This window comes from Rhinolophus sinicus, chromosome 5, assembly GCF_057876585.1.
Source record: "Rhinolophus sinicus isolate RSI-liver-muscle chromosome 5, RSI-T2T, whole genome shotgun sequence".
NCBI lineage: Eukaryota > Metazoa > Chordata > Mammalia > Chiroptera > Rhinolophidae > Rhinolophus > Rhinolophus sinicus.
Genome location: NC_142505.1, coordinates 78713710 through 78737086, shown reverse-complemented (window position 1 = coordinate 78737086; position 23377 = coordinate 78713710). Strand labels below are relative to the sequence as shown.

General features: G+C 43.3%; 1 protein-coding gene and 1 pseudogene across 1 annotated transcript; one reads left to right on the top strand and one right to left on the bottom strand.

Annotated features, from left to right (window-relative positions):
* Positions 1–2462: 2462 nt before the first annotated feature.
* On the bottom strand, positions 2463–3289 carry LOC109451743 (small ribosomal subunit protein uS2 pseudogene; annotated as a pseudogene).
* Positions 3290–15823: 12534 nt separating this feature from the next.
* On the top strand, positions 15824–18790 carry IL9 (interleukin 9). Its single transcript, XM_019740205.3, has 5 exons — positions 15824–15934; positions 16054–16089; positions 16175–16207; positions 17400–17531; positions 18680–18790. Exons 1-5 carry the CDS (start codon positions 15824–15826, stop codon positions 18788–18790), a joined length of 423 nt encoding a protein of 140 aa, XP_019595764.2.
* Positions 18791–23377: the final 4587 nt, after the last annotated feature.

Sequence of the window (23377 nt, the reverse complement as noted above, 5' to 3'; positions counted from 1 at the left end):
GAAGTGGAACATAACTCCCCACTCCTTGCGTATGTGCTGTATATGGTGACTTCCTGCCAAGGAGCACAGTATGGAAAGGGGGGGGGGAAGAGGAACATTATAATGGAAACACCTGACAAATACGATCTCAGTCAGATGATCAAGGTCAGCATCAACAGGGATAAGTCACAATGATGTATGTACCTTTGATATTTTATGATGAAAACAGCACTTTCGTGCTCTTCCTTCCAAAATACATAACCCCAGTCTAATCATGGAAAGAAAAAAAAAATCAGGCAAATCCCACTGAGGCATAGTCTGCAAAATACCTGACCCGCACACCTCAAAACTGTCAAGGTTATCAAAAACAAGGAAAGTCTGAGAAATTGTCACAGTCAAGAGGGGCCTAAAGAGACATAATGACTAAATATGATATGGTGTCCTGGGTGAGATCCAAATAAGGACAATAAGTAAAAACTAAGGAAATCTGAACAAGGTAAGGACTTTAGTTAATAATGAGGTATCAAGACTGGTTCACTAATTGTAACAAATGCACCATGTGCATATTGTAACAAATGTAAGGTGCCAATAATAGGGGAAATTAGATGTGGGGTATATGAGCACTTTCTGTACTACCACATTTTGCCGTGTATAATGAGCACCCACGTTTTTGTCCCAGACTTTCAGGGAAACAGAATTACTACTACCCATGTATAATGCACATCTTTTTGCCCTCACAAATTTGGGCAAAAATATGCACATTATACATGGCAAAAAAATGGTATATTTACAATTGTTTTATAAATCTTAAACTGTTCTAAATAAAACTTTGTTAAAGATCAAAAAGGAAGATGGAAAGATGCTGAGGTAAAGTTTGGGGAGAGTAAGCCAGAATCGAAAACTAATTTTGGTGTCTGGCAGTGGATGTCAGATTTTGGAGAAAGAAATGCTGGATGGCTGCCTGTATGTAGGGTAGAACTTCAGTGGAAATGAAAGTGGAATTTTTAATTATTAATAATTTAATTTTAATGGAAAATTTAAAGGGCATTTTATGTGGCTTTGTCATTTATATATCATCTTTCTCCTTCATTTTTATAAAAATTGTCCAAAGTGGGCCTAATGAGCTTGTTACATATATTTTGGAATGCATATCAAACTTTAAAAATATTATAATTAAAAGTCATTGATGAAAAACCTCAGTAGGGGCAGTTAAACAACAGATTGGATTCTGCAGATAATTGAATTGAAAATTAAAAGACCCAATCCAACAGTTCCCCCAGAAATGAAAACAATGATAAGAAATTTAGGGGCCGCCCAATGGCTCAGTCGGTTAGAGCGTGAGCTCTCAACAACAAGGTTGCCGGTTCAATTCCCACATGGGATGGTGGGCTGTGCCCCCTGCAACTAAGATTGAAAAGGGCAATTGGACTTGGAGCTGAGCTGCGCCCTCCCCAACTAGATTGAAGGACAACAACTTGAAGTTGATGGGCCCTGGAGAAACACACTGTTCCCCAATATTCCCCAATTAAAAAAATAAAAAATAAAGATTTAAGGGAAAAGCATGAAAACTAGGTTTAGGAGATTTCAACATATGTACAATAGGAATTATAGAAGGAGAAGGATGACTGGAGATCAAAAAACTAATAGAAAAGATTTTTACTGGAGAACGATTGTGATCTTAAGGTGAGACGGGCTACAAGCTGGTCAGGAATAAAAAAGAATAGCCACAACTAGACCAAATTCTGGTGAAATTCCTGAGTTTCAAGACCATGCAGATAGGAGGAAACAAAAAGGTTTCCCACAGAGGAAGAAACAACAGGAACTTCATCAAAGAAGAAACCGAAACTGAAATTACAGACTATTAAGAAATCAATGAGCATGAGCAAAGTGCATACCAAAATCTATGCAATCCAGTCCAGACTGTGTTCAAAAGAAAATGGCGCTGTATCTAGTAATAGCTGTGTGATCCTGGGCAAGTTATTTAACTCTTTAAAGCTTCAATTCCTCATCTTTAAATAATAATATCAACTACTTTCATGGTGCCAATTATATGCCAGACACTGTTCTAGGGGCTTACTGTGTGCTGATTTTTTTATTCCCCACAACAGCCCTATACAGTAGATTATATGATTAGCCCACTTTACAGATGAGACTGAAGCACAGAGATGTCACTTGCACAAGGTCATAGTTATAAGTGGCAGCAACTGTCCAGCTAGAGTCTGCACTCATAACCACCTTGCTACAAAGACTTATGAAGCCCTGTTTCTCTTCAACAGAAAATGCTGAAGAATCAACCTCCAAAAGTCATCACCCATATTTTATGGCCAAGTTCTATCAAAACTTAATTTACCGAGAAAATAAATTTTTTGTTGTTGCAAGAAACTGCTTATTTTCCATCAGCCTGATTTTACTTTTCTGTTTAAGGGTCTGTGGAAGAACAGCTTAAGACCACTCCGTGGTTGTTCCTACCCATTAGCTGCGGATCAGTCCTCAGGGGCAGCTGAGCACTGGAGTCTTGGGGGGCGGGGAGCGGGGAACCACTGAAGAGGTACAGCGGGCACCTGTGCCTTCAAACCAGCCTGCGACCTCGGGCTGAGCAGCAGTAAATTTGGAAGTTGAAGCAGTACATCCACCCCGAAATTCCTCCCGGGTCAATGCCCTTCCAGCAGCAGCCTGATCTCGCTTTTCAGCCTCTTCCGGGTCTCGGTGGCAGCAGAGATCACGTGTGACCACCGTGGGTGCTCATGGGAGAAGGGGCCACACATGCGCAGTGCTTCCCGGCCCAGCGTCCAGTGCTTGGGCCGAGAGTGAGCCTCCTTGTTGCCCAGAATGGCATGTTCGCATGGCAGAGAGAGGGTATTCCTGAGAAAGATGGTAGGTATGTTAACACAAGACACGTCTGAGAGAGGCTGGCGGGCAGCCCTGCGATCAGTAACCACCGGAACTCACCGCTCCCGGGGGGCTGCCTGGGTCTGATTAATGAAGGTTCCAGGAGGGAAGCGGTCAGCAGTAGGAGTGGCTCCAAGGACAGCAGCGAACTTCAGCACAGCCTGCTGGCGGGTGTTCCTGGAGGATATGGCGCTGACATCAGCCGGTTTTTCAATAGCGACAATGGCACAAGCCACCAGCAGAAACTCCTCCCAGGTGTTCTCCAGATTTCTGACGTAGATGCCATCCGTTCTCCTTTTGTAGACGCACTGTTCCATTTAGAAGTCAAAGTGGGTGCCGCCTAAGTGGTTCCTGCTGCAAGGAATTTGAGAATATCCCCCTGCTTCATCAGCAGGGCTCGAGTGAGGGCTCTGGACATCATGCAAGTTTCCTCTTAAGTTATGACGGGAACCCAGAACACTGCCACGTGGACCCCTCTCTGGGTAGCGCAGAAAGGCCAGCAAATGATGTGTTAGTAATTAATGATGATTGTCGCATGCCATTAGGAGTTGTGGTTGTTGGTTACACAGCAGAAGCTCACTGTTATCGCTATACAACAGTCATGACCAGTTAGAAAGTAGAACCCTGTACACAATAGCCATTAAAATAGAGAACACCTCATCTCTTTTTTTAAATTTATACTTTTATATCCAACTGCCTACTCAACATGTCCCCTGGATGCTTACTAGGCATCTCAAACTAAACCTGTCCTAAACAAGATTGAACTCTTCACGACTCTTCCCTCCCAATACCTGTTTCTCTTCCACTCTTCCTTATCTCAGTGAGTGACCACTCCATTCTATCAGTCGCCTGGGCCACAAACCCTTGAGTCATCTGTGACCCCTGTCTTTCTCTCCCATCATTTATCCTTCCCATCAACATATTTATTGGCTCTACCTTAAAAAGACATCTAGATTCTGAGTATTCCTTACAACGACTGTTGATACCACCTTGGTCCAAGCCACCATCAGCTCTTACACAGGTAACTCAATAGTATCCTAACTGTAAGGGGGGATCAAAATTCCCACTTTTGTGCCGGAGTAATCCTTCTAAAATACAGGTTAGAGCGTGCTATTCCTCTTCTCAAAGCCTTCCAACGGCTGCCACCTTACCTAAGAAAATCTTAAGTCCTCCTCATTGCCTATAAGGCTCTACATGATTTGCTCTATATTTCTGTTCGTTTTTTTTCAATCACTCTGCTATAGAAACACTAGCCTCCTTTAACCTCCTTGCTGCTCCTCCTGCATGATAGACACAGTCCAGTCTCAGGGCCTTTTCTACTTTCTGTTCCCTCTGCCTGTAATGATCTTCCCCAATTTACCTGCCTGACTCACTCACTCAGTTGCATTGGGCCTCTACTCAAATCACCGTATCAGAGAGGCCTTCCCTGGCCACCTTAAAGAACATAGTTCCCACCCTCCACCACTCATGTTTCCTCACGTGCTTTTGATTTTTATGGTACTCGTCACCACCTGACATATGACCAATATATTTGTTTATTTGTTTATTGCCTTTCTCTGCTTTCTAGAATATAGGCTTCCCAAGACTGGAGACTTTGGTTTGTTCATGGCTTTATCCCAAGAGCCTAGAACAATGCCCAGGACATAATAAATTCTCAATAAATATTGTTGAAAAAAAATAGGTAAACCTAAGAATAAACTGCATAAAACTATTTATGAAAAAAGAACTATGAAATTGAATAGAGGGAAATAAAAAAGGGCTAATATAGAGAGATATATATCATCTTCCTGGATGGAGAGTTTCAATTTTTAAAGATACCAATTTTTCCCAAATTCAATTTCAATTGAACATAGTCCCAATTAAAATCCCAAAAGGACTTTTTTTTTGGGGGGTGACTTATTGAAAGGATTCCAAAGCCTATCTAGACCTATAAATGTTTGAAACTATCTAAGACACTTTTGAAAATGACAAGTAATAGGAGACAGATCGACGTTCCCAACCATATAGTTAGACATACAAAAGAGCTACAGAAACTGAAGATCATGAAACCATAACACCAATATAAACAGGCAGCTCACTGGAACCAGTCAGAGAGTTCAGAAACACAGCTAAGCAAAATCAGAGATTTAGTCCACAGTAAAGGTGGTATTTCTTTTTATTTTTTTCAATGACAGTTGACATTCAACATTATATTAGTTTCAGGTGTGCAGAGTCATGATTCAGCATTTATAGAATTTACAAAGTGACTTCCCCGATTAATCTAGTACCTACTTGGCACTATACGTAGTTGTTACAGTATTATTAACTATATTCCCTATGCTGTATTTTACATCCCCGTGATTATTTTTTAACTACTAATTTGTATTCCTTAATCCTTTCACTAAAGGTGGTATTTCAAATCAGGGAGCTAAAGAGATATTTAGCTAATAATGATATTGACCAAGCTTACCAAAGGAAAAAACTGCATTTTTTTACCCTCAAATAAACTCCAAAGATTAAAGATTTAATCGCTTAAAATGAAATAACAGTCTAGAAAAATAGAGGTGAATATATTATGTATTTGACCACACAAAAATATCTACGCAGCCAAAAAACACTACAAACAGAACAAATAGAGGAAAATAATATATATGAAAAACAAATATATACAAAGAATTCTTAGAACTCCATAAGTAAAAGGTCAATACACCAACAGAAAACTGGGCCCAGTCAGGTAATTCAGAAATGAAGAAATAGAAAAAAGCAATAATTCATTAATTCAACAAATATACATTAGCATCTATTATGTGCCAGGCACACTGGCCAAGGTTAATAAAAAACCTGTTGGCAAGGGTGTCAGAAGTGGGCATTTTTAAACCTGAATAATGAGAGTATTATAAATTATACAGTTTTATGTTAGAACAACTTTCTGGAGAGCAGTTTGGTAATAAGTGTTACAATTGAAAGCATTAAAAATGCTTGACATCAATTTCAAATCTAGAATTTATATTATCATGTCTGGATGTGAGACCTGGACCTGAGGCAGTCATCCTGCAACCACCAGGGGAGGCAACCTGGGGCAAAGCCTACGCAGAGAGAGACAGAGGCGCCTGAGTCCTGGTCCCCCACCTTTAACCCCCCCACCACCCTGGAGCTACTTGATCCATAGATTCAGTGTTTTGTGAGATGGTAAATTTTCTTATTGCAAGTGTTAACTGGGGTTTCTGTGATTTGTGGCCAAATCATCCCTACTCTTCTAATCTTCCAGCCTTATTCGCCATCTCTTCCCAACAGCTACCTCTGCAGCGATCAGGCTGCTTCCAGTCCTTCCAACACCTTGATTTCAGAATTTTGGCCTCCAGAACTATGAGAGAATAAATATCTGTTGCTTTAAGCCACTCAGTTTGTGGCACTTTGTTATGGCAGCTCTAGGAAACCAATACAGCTCATCTCTACAATCTACCTCCCCCAGCGCCAAGGCCATACTTTGATTTCAGATTGTATTAAGTGGACTTGGAACATAGGCTTTACTGTTGCGTCAGCAGCAACGGAGATAGTTATATGGCATAGCAGACAAGAGGACAAGCTCTGAGGTCAGATGAACCCAGTTCAAGTTGCCAGCTGTGTGACTATGGCAAATCGTTTAGCGTCTCTGAGCTCCAATTTCCACATCTATAAAATGGGGCTAATCAAGATTGTTGAGCGGGCTGAGTCAGATGACATATATAAAGTACTTAATACGTTGTCTTGCATATAATAAGGGTTCAACAAATTCTACGGCCTTCCCCACTGTGATCCAGAACAGGAGTTGTCATCCTTTCTTAATTAGATGGACACCAATAAATTGGCCACAGCAAAGGGGGTCCCATAGTCTCTATCAAATATAGGGGCAGATTTCAGGTAATGTGGGCTGTGTCCATGGAAGGGTGTGAAAACTCCATTTCCAAGGATGGCCTGGATGGTTGGTTCTTCACTGATGGGGAGGAGTAGAAGAGGAGTGGAAGTGGGGGAGAGGAAAAGATCCTAAGTCTGGAGCTCTGGAAATTGTGTGGGAGCCAAACAGGGAGCAGGAGCCCCCATGTGCCTGGGACCCAGAATGCACTTAGGAGAGATGCAAGGAGAGAGGTCCAGGGCAGAAATCACCCTCCTTGGGGAAGAAGCCCCCGTAGAGAGGACAGCGCATCCAGCGGGGCCTCCCCATCCCATTTGGTTGGGAAACACCGACCTAGAGATAACTATTTGTTTAAGAAATTAGTGCTCGAAGATTCTTATAACTAGTTATCTCTTGGCTGTTTAGAGAAAAAGGCAGAATGGGTTTTACCTAGAAACTTAGTGTCTTTGTGTGTGTGTATGTCATTTGGTGCTGTGGCTTCCTAGAACAAATTACTATTTTGTTTTATTCCTAGATAAATAATCTAGGGAAAAAAAATGACACATGGGTTTTTTTCACAAAATAAAAATGTCAAACTTTATCTTTGGAACAAAACAAATGGTTGAATATTGTCTTTTGTCATCTATTGCAAAATATGTTATCTACACTAAATCTAGGTAAGCATCCCCCTCTCCAATCTTCTTGATATTTAAAATAGGTGAGTAATTAATTTCTGAGCTTAGTGTATTTTCTCTGTAGGAGATCATTTGCATACTTGCATTTTGATAGTGAAAGAAATCCTAGAAGCTAAACCTCAAAAGTTCGTGACTGCCTAGATAAACATCTGCTGTTCTAATGGTGTTTTGAACTGTTGAACTACCACTTAAATATTCTTCATTCTTTTCTTTTTTATAACTGAGTGTATGGGGAAATGGGCAAGAATTGGAAAGAATTGCCACCTAACTCTCTCTCTGTTTCATCCTTTGTAGAGTTGGAGTTGCTACACCTGACATGCCTTCCTCATGCAGTTACTATAAAAATTGAAAGGGAGAAGAGATTGAAAGCACTTCAAAATTCTCAAGGGATTACACAACAGGAGAGTTGATATTGTTCATTGCTTAATCACTTGGCAAATGCTTTCCTTGCTCAGGTTTTTAAAATGTTACATCTACTCTTTCTTTGTTATATCTACTGATCCACTGCTAATATATATTGGTCATTTCATAAATAATATACATTTAATACATTTTTACAGAATTAAGTTTATTTGTCATTCATTTATCTAACCAGTATTTCCTGGGCATTTAAGAGAGACCATGCCCTGGGAATACAATGATGAACAATAATGAGTTGTCGTGTCAGCTCTTGTGGAACTCATACCCCACTAGGAGGAATAAACAATAAGAATCACGCAGACTGCAGTGATCACTGCCATCAGGGAGGGCCCCGTGGAGGAAGCGACATGTGGGCTGAGACCTCAAGGATGAGAACAGACTGTACATGGAAGAATTGAGGGGGAACATTCCAGGCAGAGCTTATCAAGAGCAAAGGCCTAGATGCTGGAAAGAGCAAGAAACCAACAAGACTGGAGGGTGGAAAGAGGGACAGACCAGACCAAGTTTCCAAATGGAAACGTGGCGCATTCCTGAGGAAGCATTCCAAGTGGAACGCTGCTGTGTTACCATGAGGTAGGGCTAGGTGATCCACCCCAAATTCCCATGTGTGTGAGTGTTGGTGATACACTGATGCTTGGAAGGGCTAGGTAACCTGCCCAAGGAGCACCAGTGTCCACTGAGCAGCTTTCCTGCGCCAGCTTTTGTGGATGGGTAGGAGGGTGCGTGACCCAAGACAAGCTGGTCAGGCCAGGATTCGGCCCAGGGAGAAGGGAATGTTAGTTCACCCACTTTTCTCCTGACTTCAATATGTGAGGAGAAAACCTAGAAAACCAGGGCCTCCCTGGATACACTGATGGCAGTTACCTGGCTACACCAAGAGAAGACCTTTGGCTCATGGGGCCATCAAGCTCACTCCCCAGACGGCTACAGGAAACGATGAACCTCCTGCACCTCAGGGACTCTGGCAGCCGATGACTCCAGGGTCCCCAGTCCCCTCCCTTTCGTTCAGAGGCCTGCCCTGAATACCCAGAATGCGCCACCCTTCCCGGGCAGGGAAGATAATAGATGCCGTCTTCTGAGAAGGAGGAGAACAGTGTGGGAACTAAACCAGGGCTGGACAGACTTTCTCCATAAAGGGCCAGATAGTAGATATTTTAGACTTTACAAGCTACATTCAGTCTCTGTCACACATTGTTCTTTGTTTTCATTTGTTAATTTTGTTTTGTCTTGTTTTTAACAACCCTTCAAAAAGGTTAAAAATTATTCTTAGCTTGCAGGCCTTACACTGGATCTGGCCCAAGTAGGTTATAGTTTGTTGACTCTTAAACTAGACGGCATTGCCCTGACAAAGTTCAACCTGAAGCTGCTGAATCCACGGTAAGCACCGAGTAAACATTTCTTTTCAATTTTACAAGAATCCTCTGAGGTAGGCCTTATACAACAACCCCAAGCCAACCCCCATCCCTGCCTCACCCCCATCTGCATTTTCCATATCCTCATCCTTGTTTTACAGTCAGGAAATGGAGGCTTGGAGAGGTCAAGTAACCTGCCCAAGGCCATACAGCTAACAAGTGACAGGAGCAAGATTTGAACCCAGGCAGTCTGATGTCTTAAACACGGCACTGTACTAGCCCCCCACTAGTAACTAGAGACATGGCTTTAGACAAGCCCATTTTTCTTTCTGGGTATGGCTCCCACCTGTAAAATGAGAGGGCTGGCATAGTGTTCCCTCAGTGTGGCAAGCATATTCGATGGCATGTGAAATGATTTTCTTGGTTCACACACGTCTTTAAATAATATTCATTCACATGGTGAGAAGATGATTACCCTTTCAAGTCTCTTTTAAATCTTCCAGTGACGTCAGGGGAAAGATTCAGTCTGATGTCAGCATATCTTTAACATCTGTCCTGCACATGCTAACTTCCAATTTTTATAAGAGCTTTCCATTTTTACCGAATTTCAAGGTCCACAATCTTCAGGCCCAGGATCTTCTAGAGGTAACTACCTAGAATTTAGTACCACTGTTGTACGCTTATTATGATTTTACTTTTATTGGTTTTTATGATTTTTTTTTCTATTTATGCAAAGTGCTAGTGTTGATGTTGTGGGAATTCTCCTGTCCGTTCCTTCATAGTTGTAAGATTACTGCGGAAGCTCCTGCCGGCACATCCATGGCCAAATTGAAGTAGGGGGTAAGGGCAGGTTTCAGCTACTTTTTTCTCCTATTACCAGGAAAGCAAAAGAATTTTACAGACATGGCAGTGATCAGAACATGTCACATGGCCACCTGTTGCAGTAAGAGAGGCTAAAAAAGTGGGTGTTTGGCTGGGCACATTGCCTCCCTAAATCACACATTGCATTAGCAAGAAAACGGTGTCGATACCAGAGTCTGTAATCAAAGTGTTTGCCATAAGCTGGGAGGTCTTTGGAGCTTCTCCTTAACGCCTGCAAAGGACAGACATGGAAGTCAGAACTGCAGGCGGATTTGGGGAATTTGGCAAAAAGCCAACTTATTCTTACCTTGTTTGACACCAAGATATCCCTCTTCCTATAGTGTAGTCAAACACCAACAATCCCTCATTACGCCTAAGGAACAGCATGCAATGAGAAAAACAATATTGCCACACACTCTTATAGTAGCGGTGAGAAAATCTTATGGGTTTGTCCGCATTGGCTACTATAGCTCAAAGTACTAAGGAAAAGAACCCCCACCTTTTCAGTCTCTAGTGTGTAAAATATACGTTTTCTTAAATGCACACACCTCTAAATGTATACCCTAGAAACTAGATTTGAAACCTTATAAAATCTCAGTATATGTGCACCTTTCTTGCTATTTCAAAAACTACTTTTCAAATTAATGTTTTAATTCAACATGCATTCAGTGTTCCTAGCACCTTCCTACATGCTGAGGATACAGGGGTGAACTAGACCCACAAGGACCTTGGGCCATATACCTGGAGACATACCTGGTGGGAGAGGCAGACCAAAAACACACCAAGAAGTAGAAAAGCCAGAGGATTAAGAGCTGAACCTGGGAGCCAGACTTCAGGCTTGAATACAAATTTTGTTGTTCCTGGCTGTGTGGCTTTGGGAAAATTACTTGCCTCTTGGTGCCTCAGTTTCCCCATCTACAAAATAATGAGGACAGTCATAATACTTACCTCATAGGGTGACAATGAGACTGCTTTCTGGCTCACAATGATAAGAACAGCCTCATCAAAGGCTGGAAAGCTGACATACAGACAATGTTTTAAAAGGGAAAAAATGGGGATGACAAATTAGTACCCACCTCATTTGGTGGCTGTACATATTACATGGCTTAATTCCCATAAAGTGCTTAGAATTGGGACTGGTATGTAGTAAGTGCTCAATAAATGTTAGCTGCTATCCCATTTCAAGCACTGAACTTTTACTTGGTGTTATACAGTGCTATATAACTTCCCTAAAGATTCGAAGGCATCTTCAAAGCCAGTGTTGACAGGCAGTGTTGCTGTATTCTTGTGCTTACAGTTGGTGTGGTGCAGTTGTTCAAAGGAATACTTGCACAAAGATACATTTGTATGAGGTAGGGTATCTGGCCCTAGGCATGAAAGATATTGTTAAGATTTTGGAATAAAGTATAATAAGACTGAGGTTACACGATTTCAGGTCAAGGTGGTGGAGTAGGTAATCGTGGTGCTCACCTCCTCTCAGGACCACATCAACTACAACTAAACCACAGAACAACCATCATTCAGTCTTAACTCTAGCTGAACCGAAGCCCCACAACTATGGACATGCAGAAGAAGTCACCTCAAGACTGGTAGGAGGGGCAGAGACATAGAATGGCTGATCCCACACCCACATGTGACCATTAAAAATCTGGATGGATATCTCAGCTGCAGAGGTCCTCTCTGAGGGAGCGAGGGGTCCCAACCCCACACCAGGCTTCCCAGCCAAGGGTTCCAGTGCCAGAAAGAAAAGTCCCCATAACTTCTGGCTGTGAAAACCAGTGGAAATTGTAAGCAGGATACAGACTGTGGCTGAAATTGGCTTGCAGTGGGTCCCCTCTAGGGGGTTCTGGGAGCTGGCAGGCCCAATGCCCAGCTTAAGACTGGGCTGGAGCATCACTCAGCTGCCTCCAAAGATGATACACCAAAAGTGTATGAGTGGCTGAGTGAGACAAGGGCAGCTGCAGTCCTAGGTGCTTCTCTTAAAGGGCCCACACATGAACTTATCACTGACAGACTTACTCACTCTGAGTTCCAGTGCTGGGAGAGCAGCTCAAAAGTCACCAGGGATATACATGTGCTGAGGAACTGAGTTGTCTGGCTACAGGATGAGTGCTGGTGGGGCAACTTTCTCCTGGATGGAGGTGCTGGTGGAAGCTATTGTTTCCTTGCTGAGCCCTGTCCCTCGTTGCATGCAGATGCAGGCAGATGCCATATCGGATTCTCCAACAACCTGGCTAACACCATTCAACTGTTGTGCCCTAGCGATTTCCTTAGACCCCACCCCATCCAACTTTTGGGCACACTCAAGCCACTTCCAATGACTTTTCCATATCAACAGCCTGTCTTGTCTCATACTGTGGACTTTCCTTAAATCTCTCAAAGGTTCACAAAATCCAAACAAGCATCATCTGGCTTTGGCATGTCCTGTACCTCAGGCTGAGCAGCCCTAAGTCCGGCACTAGCAACAGCCAACCTTGGTTCATGGTTTGGCCTCTAAAGGCACTTCCAAGTACTGTGCAGGTGGCAGCCATCTGCAGATTGCTTTGTGGCTCATTCCAGATGGCCCCGGGCAGGGCACAGACTGTGGCTGAACTTGGCCTGCAATGGGTCCCCTTTCAGGAGGCTCTGGGGCTGGCACACTCAGTGGCCAGCTTCAGACCAAGCTGCAGCATCACCTGGCTGCCTCCAAGGATGATACACCCAAAGGGCAGACTGGGCAGGCACCAGAGCCCTGCTAAAGTGAACCTTGCTCTGTAAGTCTGTAGGGTTAGCCCTTGAACCACAGCTCCTCCACTGCAGTCACGGCCAGTACTCACAACAAATCAGCCTGAGGGTCAATCCCTCCCATTGATGTGCAAAAGGCAACCAAGGCTCAACTACAACAGGAGGGCACACACAACCTGCACAGGGGACACACCGGAGCACCTGACTGGTGACCAGGGAAACTGTGCCACTGAGCCCCACAGTACACCTACTATATAAGGCTACTCTACTAAGACTGGGAGACATAGCATCCCTACCTAAAATAGAAACAAATACAGGGAGGCAGCCAAAATGGGGAGATAGAGAAACATGTCCCAAAAGAAAGAACAGAACAAATCTCCAGAAAAAGAACTAAACAAAATGGAGACAAGCATCCTACCAGATAAAGTTTAAAACACTGATTATAAGGATGCTCAGTGATCTCAGGGAGAACTTAAAAAAAGAGATAGGAAACAAAAAAATGGAGATAGAAAACATAAAAAAGAACCAGTCAGAAATAAAGAATACAATAATTGAAATGAAGAATACCTTATAAGGAATCAAGAGTAGATTAAATGAAACAGAGAATCAAATCAGCAATTTAGAAGATAAGGTAGCATAAAACACCCAATCACAAGAGCAAAAAGAAAAAAGACTCCAAAAAATGAGGAGAATTTAAAGGGCCTCTGGAACAACATCAAGCATAACAACATTTGCATCATAGGGGTACCAGAGGAGAAGAGAGAAAGCAAGGAATTGAAAACCTATATGAAAAAATAATGACTGAAAACTTCCCTAACCTGGTGAAGGAAATAGCGATACAAGCCCAGGAAGTGCAAAGTCCCAAACAAGCTGAACTCAAAGAGGCCCACACCAAGATACATCACAATCAAAATGCCAAAAGTTAAAGACAAAGAGAGAATTTTAAAAGCAGTAAGAAAAAAGCAGTTAGCTACCTGCAAGGGAGCTCCCATAAGACCATCAGCCGATTTCTCACCAGAAACTTTGCAGGCCAGACAGTATTGGCAGGAAATAGTCAAAGTGATGAAATGCAAGGACCTATAACCAAGATTACCCTACCCAGCAAAGCTATCATTTAGAATTGAAGGACAGATAAAGAGCTTTCTAGACAGGAAAAAGCTAAAGGAGTTCCTTACCACCAAACTAGTATTACAAAGAATGTTAGAGGGACTTCTGTAAGAAAATAAATAAATAAATAAAATAAAATGGCAATAACTACATATCTATCAACACTTTGATGTAAATGGATTGAATGCTCCAATCAAAAGATAGGGTGGCTGAATGGATAAGAAAATAAGACCCTTACATATGCTGCCTACAAAAGACTCACTTCAGATCAAAAGACATACAAGTAAAGGGATAGGAAAGATATTTCATGAAAATGGAAACACACACAAAAAAGCTGTGGTAGCAATACTTACACCAGACAAAATAGACTTTAAAACAAAGTCTGTAACAAGTGTCAAAGAAGGACCCAGTAATTCCACTTCTGGGTAATTATCCAAAGAAACCCAAAACACTACTTTGTGGGGACATGTGCATCCATATGTTCATTGCAGCACTGTTTACAATGACCAAGATGCGGAGGCAGCCTGGGTGTCCATCGATGGATAAATGGATAAAGAGGAGGTGGTGCATATACACAATGGAATATTGTTCGGCTGTGGAAGGGAATGAATTCTCATCACCTGTGGTGGCATAGATGGACCTGGAGGGTATTGTGCTGAGTGAAGTATGTCAAACAGCGAAAGACAGACGCAGTGTGATTTCACTTATGCGTGGATAATCTAAAAAACAAAATGAACAAAGAGAAAAAAAACAGAAACAAATTCATAGATACAGAGAACATGGTTGCCAAATGGGAGGGGCATTGGGAATGGGTAGAAAAGGTGAAGGGATTAAGAAGTACAAATTGGTAGTTACAAAATAGTCATGGGGATGTAAAGTAAAGCATAGGGAATATAGTCAGTAATATGGTAGTAACTATGCATAGTGCCAGGTGGGTACTAGACTCGTCAGGGGGATCACTTCTTAAATTATATCAATGTCTAACTACTGTGCTGTACACCTGAAATTAATATAAAATAATATTGAATGTCAACTATAATTGAAAAATTAAAAAGGGGGGGGAAGATGAAGGGGAATAAGAGGTTCAAATTTCCAGATAGCAAACAAATAGCAAAGAAAGCAAATGGGGATGTAATGTACAGCATAGGGAATACAGTCAATAATACTGCGGTAGCATGGTCTGGAGTCAGATGGTGGCTGGACTAATCATGGTGACCACTTCTTTAGGTATGTAAATGTTAAGTAACTGTGGTATACACCTGAAACTAATATAACATTGTATGTTAGCTACATTTTAATAAAAATCTATTTAACAAAAAAAGATTGAGTTTGCAATATCTAGACTCAGTTTGCAAAGACTTGGGTTGCAAAAAACACTGATAAACAGAACCACTCAGGAAACTACACTATTTCTCATCCTCCTACCTCCTCCCCGCCATCCTCTCCCTCACCCCAACCCCTCCTTCACTAGAACACCTGTGACTGGCTATTATATCAGCATTTCCAATAAAGTGAAAAAGGGAAAATACAGCCCTGGGCTTTCATGGAAAGTATTCAAACTCTCACAACCAGAATCTCTGCCTTAAAAAAAAAAAAAAAAAAAAAAAAAAAAAAAAAAAAAAAAAAAAAAAAAACACACATAGTTTTAAGATCTTTAACTTCTCTTACAGCATCTCAGTACCCAGCTTTTTCAAAAGCATCTTTTCTGAGGAATGATATTTTGTGAGACAGTGTAACGCAGTCTTGCCAAGTGACTCAGTTTGATATAGTATGTGTATAGATCTTTTTTTTTTTTTTTTTTATCAATTCAAGTGGCCCAAACTTACAGAGAAAAAGTGGGCAACTGGTATCAGTTTGATGTCAGGGTTTTTCCATGTTTGCAAGGGAGCTTTAAATACCACTCGACTTGAAGACTTCTGCAGGCCAAGCTCCAGTCCTGTGTCAACATGCTCCCAACCGTGGTCCTCTCTGCCCTTCTCCTCTGCACGGTGGCCGGCCAGGGGTGTTTGACCTTGGTAGGGATCAAGGACATCAGGCACCTTATTGACAACCTACAGGTAAGCTGCAGAGGGAGGTGTCAGCAGGAAAGGCAGCCATTGAAAATTTAAGTGAATTTCTTAGGAGGATGAAAAAACACACTGCCCATTACGGGTTCTTGTCTCTCTATCTACTTTAGAAAGATCCACCTTCAAAATGCAGCTGCAGTGGCAATGTGAGTAAATGCTCTTTTAAAAACTTTCCAAACTAATTTTAATTTCCACATCTGGAATCTTCACTTTGAAATTTCTCTTTTGCAGGTGACCAATTGTTTGTGTCTACCCATTCCTTCTGTAAGTATAGTAAAAGAATGTAATCTTGTTCTTTTTAAATTTTTAAGTAAAAACAATTTCTTTATTTGATATTTTTAAATGAACAGGTGTTACTTAATTGCGATCGTTACAGATTAGCATTTCCTTTTAAAACCAGGCTCTTCAAATGTTATATTATATACATTTTTTTTGTATTTAGTCAGTTTTATGCCCCTTGAGAAGTTTGAACGTTTTTTATATTTAAGGAAGAGCTTTGAATGTCTTTTTAGATTAATGGTCATTAGCGAACAATTAAGTCAAACTGTAACTGAGACTATAACATGATATAGCGCCTATCACATTGCTTTCTAATTCATATGCTGATAACTAAGATTGCAAAACAATGTAAATAAACTGACAACTCTGCATCTTTCCTCGAAATAAACTATCTGTGCGCATTGCCTTCTCCTTCCCCTCCCTTCTCCCTCCCTTCCTGTCTACCTAGCTGATTTAGGGTGGCCTCCCTCTGGGAGGACAGAGTGGCTGAGGTTGTGGGGGGAGGGGAACTGGAAATGGCTTCCAGAAGTTTGTTGCCCACTTTGGCTGAGAGCAAGCGCAACAGGAACTTTCTGGGTAAAGTGGGGAGGAAGAACTTATCCAAGGGGCCCTGCTTTGCTCTCTCTGAAGCAAAACCTGGGAAAATCTGAGCTGCTCACCCCAGCTGAGGTCAGTCATCATACCCCATCATGATCCACCCATTAGATGAGACTAGCATAAGGCAGAACCACACAATTATACCACATCCCATCCCCTTGGTTTATAGTCCATGATTTTAGCTACTGCGGAAAACACTGACTATATTCAACGGGCACATCTCATCAGGCTGGTGTGAAAAGACTTTCTCTTCCCTGTACTTTCAAACTCACTATTTCAAGACTTGGAGCAGGGGAGCATCCTTGGAAAAGGAGACTCAGAACTGGCTGTTTATCAGGGGCCGTCGGCCTCATGTTCCCTGGATGGAACATACCGGAAATCTCCAGGGAGTGTCCCTGTAGAAAAATGGCCTCACCTTCAAATAGTGATCATTTCCTAGACTGGCAAGGGACCTGACTAAAAATAATGTCAGTTTAGGTTAGGTTGGTTAAACTAAGAGTCTCTAAAAGCGTTCTTTTTGTGATTCCTTCCCCACGCCACCCTCTGAGTGTTTCTCATCATAAATCTTCTTATTTACCAGGACAACTGCACCACGCCATGCTTCCAGGAGGGTCTGTCACAGATGACGAACACCACAGTGAAAACACGTTTCCCTCTGATTTTCTACCGGGTGAAAAAAACCGTCGAAGTCTTGAAGAATAACAAGTGTCTGGTGAGTTGGTTTTCATCTGTGATATGCTCTGCTTAGTTATTTCTAAGTGAATGTCAATACCAACTCGATCGGAACGAGAACAGATGATAATGGTGTCTTTGGTAGTTCAAGCTCTGGAAGAGACATCTAAGAACTTTCATCAGAGCAATAGAACTAAAGTGAGATTTGTCCCAATAGCCCATTGTTCCCCCCTAGTTTTAAAAAACACTGATACCTATGCGGCCATTTACTGCTCTCTATCCATCGAATAGTGAACAAATCTATCTGATTGTAATGAGAAGCTAAAATCTAGAAAGTCAGGGCAATAGCCCCCACAACACTAATATCCCTAGTGATACAATTTGCCAGCTGAGTGGATGTTGTGGCCTGCAAGGTAAAGATTTGTTTTTGATTGGCTAAGGAGGCGTTTAAAGGAAAACACATCTGGATCTGGGTGAAAGCTTGCTGCTTGCCCTAAACGCCCCACCAGTGCATTCTCTTTTCAGCATATACCCTGTCCTTGGAGGGAAGGGGAGGAGAGGGAACACTGAGCGTTGGCGTCTCCACCTGAGTCCACAGAAGGCAGAGAGCCCTGCACTCAGCTACTTAACTGTACATTTCTGCCATCAACAGCATGTAGTTCTAAGTGCTGTTAATAGATACTGTTTCATTGAGTACCTACCTTAGGGACAATTGTTAGATGTATCACCCTCACTTTATAGAGGAGAAAACTGAGGCTCAGCGAGGTTAACTAATTTATCAAAGGCTACATATTTAATAAGTGGCAGAGTTGAGATTTAAACTCTGATCTATGGGACCCCAAAGTCTGGCTCTTTGTTATTATGCTATAAAATGACCTTGAAAGGACAACCAAAAAGGAAAATAACAAAATTTGTCAACTCAAATAATCCCAAGAAAAGCTCTCTTCTAATGAAGAGATTTGGTCCCCAGAGCTAGGTGTGGTGGTGGTGGTGGTGGTGGTGGTGGTGGTGGTGTCCCCTGAAATCCTACCACAAAGACAACCCCCTATGTGTCTATACAAAATGCTAGCCTTGGTTCTCCTCATCCACGTCCTTCCCCACTGCACCCCCCACCCCTCACCAGGCTCCGGGAAGGGTGGCTCCACACAGTTTTAGTTACTCTGTCTTTGTTAACTTTTATCCCCACAGTTTTTTTCCTGTGAACAGCCATGCAACCAAACCACAGCAGGCAACACACTGACATTTCTGAAGAGTCTCCTGGGAACTTTCCAGAAACAAAGGATGAGAGGCAGTGTATGAAGATGAAATAGTATTTATTCTATTTATTGAATTTTAAAGGCCTTCTCCTTAAGTTGTTGCAATTTAAAAATCAAGTGAGCCACTCGCAATCAAAATCAGTTGTCATAGTTGTTTAAAATTTTTAAATTAAAAAATATGTATTTGTTTAAAATGCTGTCTTTATTTTGGAATAAATAAATATGTTAAAAAAGAGATGATAGTCTGGTCTCCAGGTGCTTATTCCCATCTTGCTGTCCAGGACAAAGAAAGCTACAAACTCTGTCAAAGGGCCGAATGGCTGACAGCTCACAGCTGTGCCTGGGGACAGACCAGGATGCAGTTAGGAAGGGTGTGGGGACATTCTGGGGGTTGCTACTAGGGGAGGCTAACGGCATGCCTGTGGTACCCTAGCTGCGAGTACTGGGGAAGGGAGGCTCAGGGCACTGCCAAGGCTTTTGGGGTCCTGAGAAACCAACCACGTACCCGAAACGGGAGAAGGCAGCAGTTTGGAGGGTCCAGTTGATGATGTGGGCGTGTTCATACATAAGAGAGGAAAGTGCTGGGAGCTGAGCCAAGAGCAGGTCATGGAGCAGACCCGCTGGGGACAAAGCAGAGAAATGCTGGGGTCAACACAGTCATCTAGTCACCTAAAGGCCTTCAGCTAGCACCCACCTCATGCCAGGCGCAGTGTCTGGCTGGGGTGCAGAAGCTAATGGGCGATAGACCTAAGGGATCCTTGAACTTGGTTGCCTGGCTGGCATAGCGTGGCTATAGCTATCGATGATGGTTAATTGTCAACTTGACCAGGCCATGGGGTGCCCAGATATTTCACTAACCACTACTTCTGGGTGTGTCTGTGAGGCTGTTTCTGGATGGGATTGCATTTGAATTGGACTGAGTAAAGCAGAAGCAGATGTGCTCCCCAATATGGGGGGGGGGGGCCTCATCCAATCCACTGAGGGCCAAAAAGCAGAGGAAGAAGAATTGGCTCTCTGCCTGACAGCTTTGAGCTGGGACATCAGTTTTCTCAAACTGGGACTAACACCATCGGTTCTCTGTTTATCAAGGTTTTGGACTTGAACTAAAACTATGCCACCAGCTTTCCTGGACCTCCAGCTTATAGATAGCAGATCATAGGACTTCTCAGCCTCTGTAATCACATGAGCTGATTCCTTATAATAAATGTGCTTATCATCTATCTATCCATCCATCCATCCATACTACTTGTTGGTTCTGCTTCTCTAGAAAACCCTGGCTAATAGACTATCCAGTTTGCTTGGATATTCGGTCCAAACCCCGCCCCACCCCGTGTGCAGCACTCCTGGTCCTGGCTTCTGTTTCACTTCTAAGATGCTCTCATCTATTAACTTACCACATTTGTTTTTACTGCCCGTCTCTCCCTGCTCAAATGCCAGCTCCCTGAGGGCAGAGAACTTTGGATTTCTCACTGTTGTATCCCAAATGCCTATCCTGAGCCTATATTGCTGTGCCAGACCAGGTGCTCTATAATTATTGACCGAATGGATGAAAGGCCTTTGAGATGCAAAAGCAAAGTATAAACTGATGTGTAGGCAGGAATGTGCTCACCTGGAGAAGGGATGGTACCTAGAACATTTGACATGTTCAGAAAGGTGAGGCCCCTTCAAACACCTCCAGGCAGGCCCCAACCTGGGGTTCACACGACCTGGCCACGTGGGGGTGGGCAGCCTGCCAGCAAGCATCCTGTTTGGCCTCCCTGGCTTTGTGTGATGGGTGAGATGGAGGCAGGGTGTACGTGGGCGTTTTGGGGTTGGGGTGGTCTGACAATCAGAATGGCCGTCTCCCCTGCTATCTGAAGGCTTAGAGGCTTCGGAAGAGCTTAGAAGAACCTAATGTGGGGAGTATTTTTCTTGGTACCATCAAAAATAGAATCGCTTCCCCTCCCTATTGGGCTAGACCATCCTTGGTTACTTTTGGTCACAATAATATGGAAAGTTTGGAGCACCCAGAGACAGAGTTCCTCAAAGGGCTTTGGTCGGCTTTTATCTTCAATCAATTACAACATCAAACAATATCCCATGTGACCTGCACTGCAAACAGCCCTTGGCCAGAGGCGAGCTTCTCTGATAATCTAAGTAGCCCCGTCCCTGGCACTGGAATCGTATAGCTCCTTGAGCAAGGGGGTGGGCACAAGTTTGGCCTCCACCTACAGCCAAGCATAGGAGAGATGGAAGAGTTTTAGCAAAGGGGCCCATGTCAGGGGAATGTTTTATTATCTTCTTGGGTACAGAACTTGTGGGTCCAAGATAATATCCAATCATAAGGTTCTTAGTCTTAGTTTGGACAGAAAGAGACAAATTTCTCAGGGATTTATCCTTAGGAACATGTATATCAGAGGGCAACAGGTTGGATTTCTAAGTCAGGAGGCTTTCAGAAGGGGACCACTAGTTTACCCTTTGTCCTTCTGCAGCATGAAAGGCCACTAAGCACTTTGCGGGGGACATAGACCGTAAGACAAAGAGACAATATTCACAGTCTGCTGACCCATCTGCTTTCCGAGAGAAGTGAAAAGCATTGTGTGGCAGTTGGGGGGTAGGTGGAGGTTGGGCACAGGTTCTATCAGGAGATTTCCCGAGGCTCTCCCATAATAGTGGGCATGAGGATTTGTGTTCCAACCATTACTGTTTTTAGTGGTATCTCCCAGCATCTGCTGCATGACTTCTCCAAGACTCAAAGTTCTGATCACTAAGTATCTTCAGGACCCGCCCTCTTCATGCACAGAGCTCTGCATAGAGACAGACACACAGTATCCAGGTGTGTCTGTCTTCCCTGGGTCCCTAGCTGGTCTGTGGATTGCCATGGACGAGGCACTGAGAAAAAGGTCTATCAAATAATACATTTATTATTATTTATTACTATTAAGTACGTAATAAGTAAGCACTTACTCTGTCTGTACTAAGCCTGCACCATCTCATTCAATCCCCTAATAACTGCAAGGGGTAGGTATTATTGTTTCCATTTTATACGTAAGGAAATCAAAGCTCAGAAAGGTTAAATGATGTTCCCAAGGCCCCACAGCTGGTCAGCGTTGGAGCAAGACTCCCACCCCAGCTGTGTCTGCTCCAACCATTCTGCTCTTAGTCTGTGTACATCAAATGTGTATGTTGTTTCCTCTGACTGCAGTCCGAGGGTAAAACCGATTCATAATAATATAGCCCCACACTCCCTAACCTGAAAACCGGGGGGCCAGATAGTCTTCCGCATTCAAACTGCTTAGCCTTTTAGAAAGGAAACACACAGTTCATGCGCCATGTATTACATAACACCCACAGCAGGGCCTGGGGCAGGATTCCGTAATTAAACACATTAATATTCAGCAGCAAAACACACGAGCTGTCACATGAGGTGATTAGATTTGGCAGCCGATTGAGTCTCCACAAATCTTGGGCTTTCAGAGCTGTTTGGACGTCAGGATTGTGATGAGGGCCTAGGGAGCATTTCCCCAGCTCTGGCCCCGCTTCCAGAGAGGGGCTCCCTCTCCCAAGGGCTTACCTGGGACTGCGCCGGGCATCTCCAGGAGGGTCACAGGCTTCTGTAGCTCCCTGGTAGGCCCGCTACATGGGGTCCCAGGTTGCAGGAGCAGGGCCTTCTTTACTCCTCTCCTCCATCTGGGTTTTCTGAATGACTGCCCCAGACACAGCTGTGTCACATTATGTAGTGTGGATGATAGCCTGCAGCCTCGCAGCTGCCACCGCAGTGAGGATCGCCCTGCCCGGGGATCACTGCAAGGACAGCTGCTGGTGGTTGGTTTCAGAACACAACCTGGGAACACAATCAGCTGCCAGGGAAGGTGGGCAGAGAGATAAGCTGGACCCACTGTCACAGATTAGTCACTAGCATGGCTTGGTGGTTTCCCTCTGCTTTTCTGCAAAAGTTGTAAAACCCACACCCCTGCAGGCAAGCTCACAGCAGGATTCTCAGGGCCTGGGTGAGGTGTGATGTAATTACTCTCCTCCCTGTGCCAGGAGAGTTGAGATTTATCTAGAAGTCACGTTGGAGAAAGATGAACTAACATTTACTGAGTGTTGTGGGCCAGGCACTGTGCGTGGCATGTTTTGCAAAATATCTAGTTGGATCTTTACAACCACCCCATAAAATAGGTATGTAATTATTCTATATAATTATTCCCAGTGCATAGATGAGGCCCAGAGAAGTTACTCAACATGCCCGAGGTACAGAGCTTTCAAGGGGTAAAGCCAAGATCCCAACTCAGGTAACTGACTCTAGAGCCACACTCTTAAATGGGACCAACAGGGGCGTGGGTGGCAGCTCTCAACACAGCCAGCTGCCTTGTCCAGGTGCCAGGTCCCAGGCAGAGTTATTTCCAGGAGATTCCAGACCAGGGTCCACTGCCACTGGCCAAAGCCATGGCCAGGTGCTGCAGACCCTCAAGTCAATCAGTCCACATGCATCTGTCTCTCTATCTTCCCATCCATCCAATTTGAAGCAGGAAGATATTGTAAAGGCTCAACCCTGCAATCTTTTTCCTAACCAGCTCCCCTCATCCATCCCAGACCAAGACCTGTCTTCCTCTGGAAAGTGAGCCCTCAGCAGAAATGCAAAGACCAT

Bases quoted from the DNA above. Each gene is read 5' to 3' on its own strand.
- IL9 (XM_019740205.3), top strand. From the start codon at position 15,824: ATGCTCCCAACCGTGGTCCTCTCTGCCCTTCTCCTCTGCACGGTGGCC. The intron at 16,090-16,174 runs GTGAGTAAATGC...TCTCTTTTGCAG, and splicing joins AATGCAGCTGCAGTGGCAAT to GTGACCAATTGTTTGTGTCT. The intron at 16,208-17,399 runs GTAAGTATAGTA...CTTATTTACCAG, and splicing joins TGTGTCTACCCATTCCTTCT to GACAACTGCACCACGCCATG.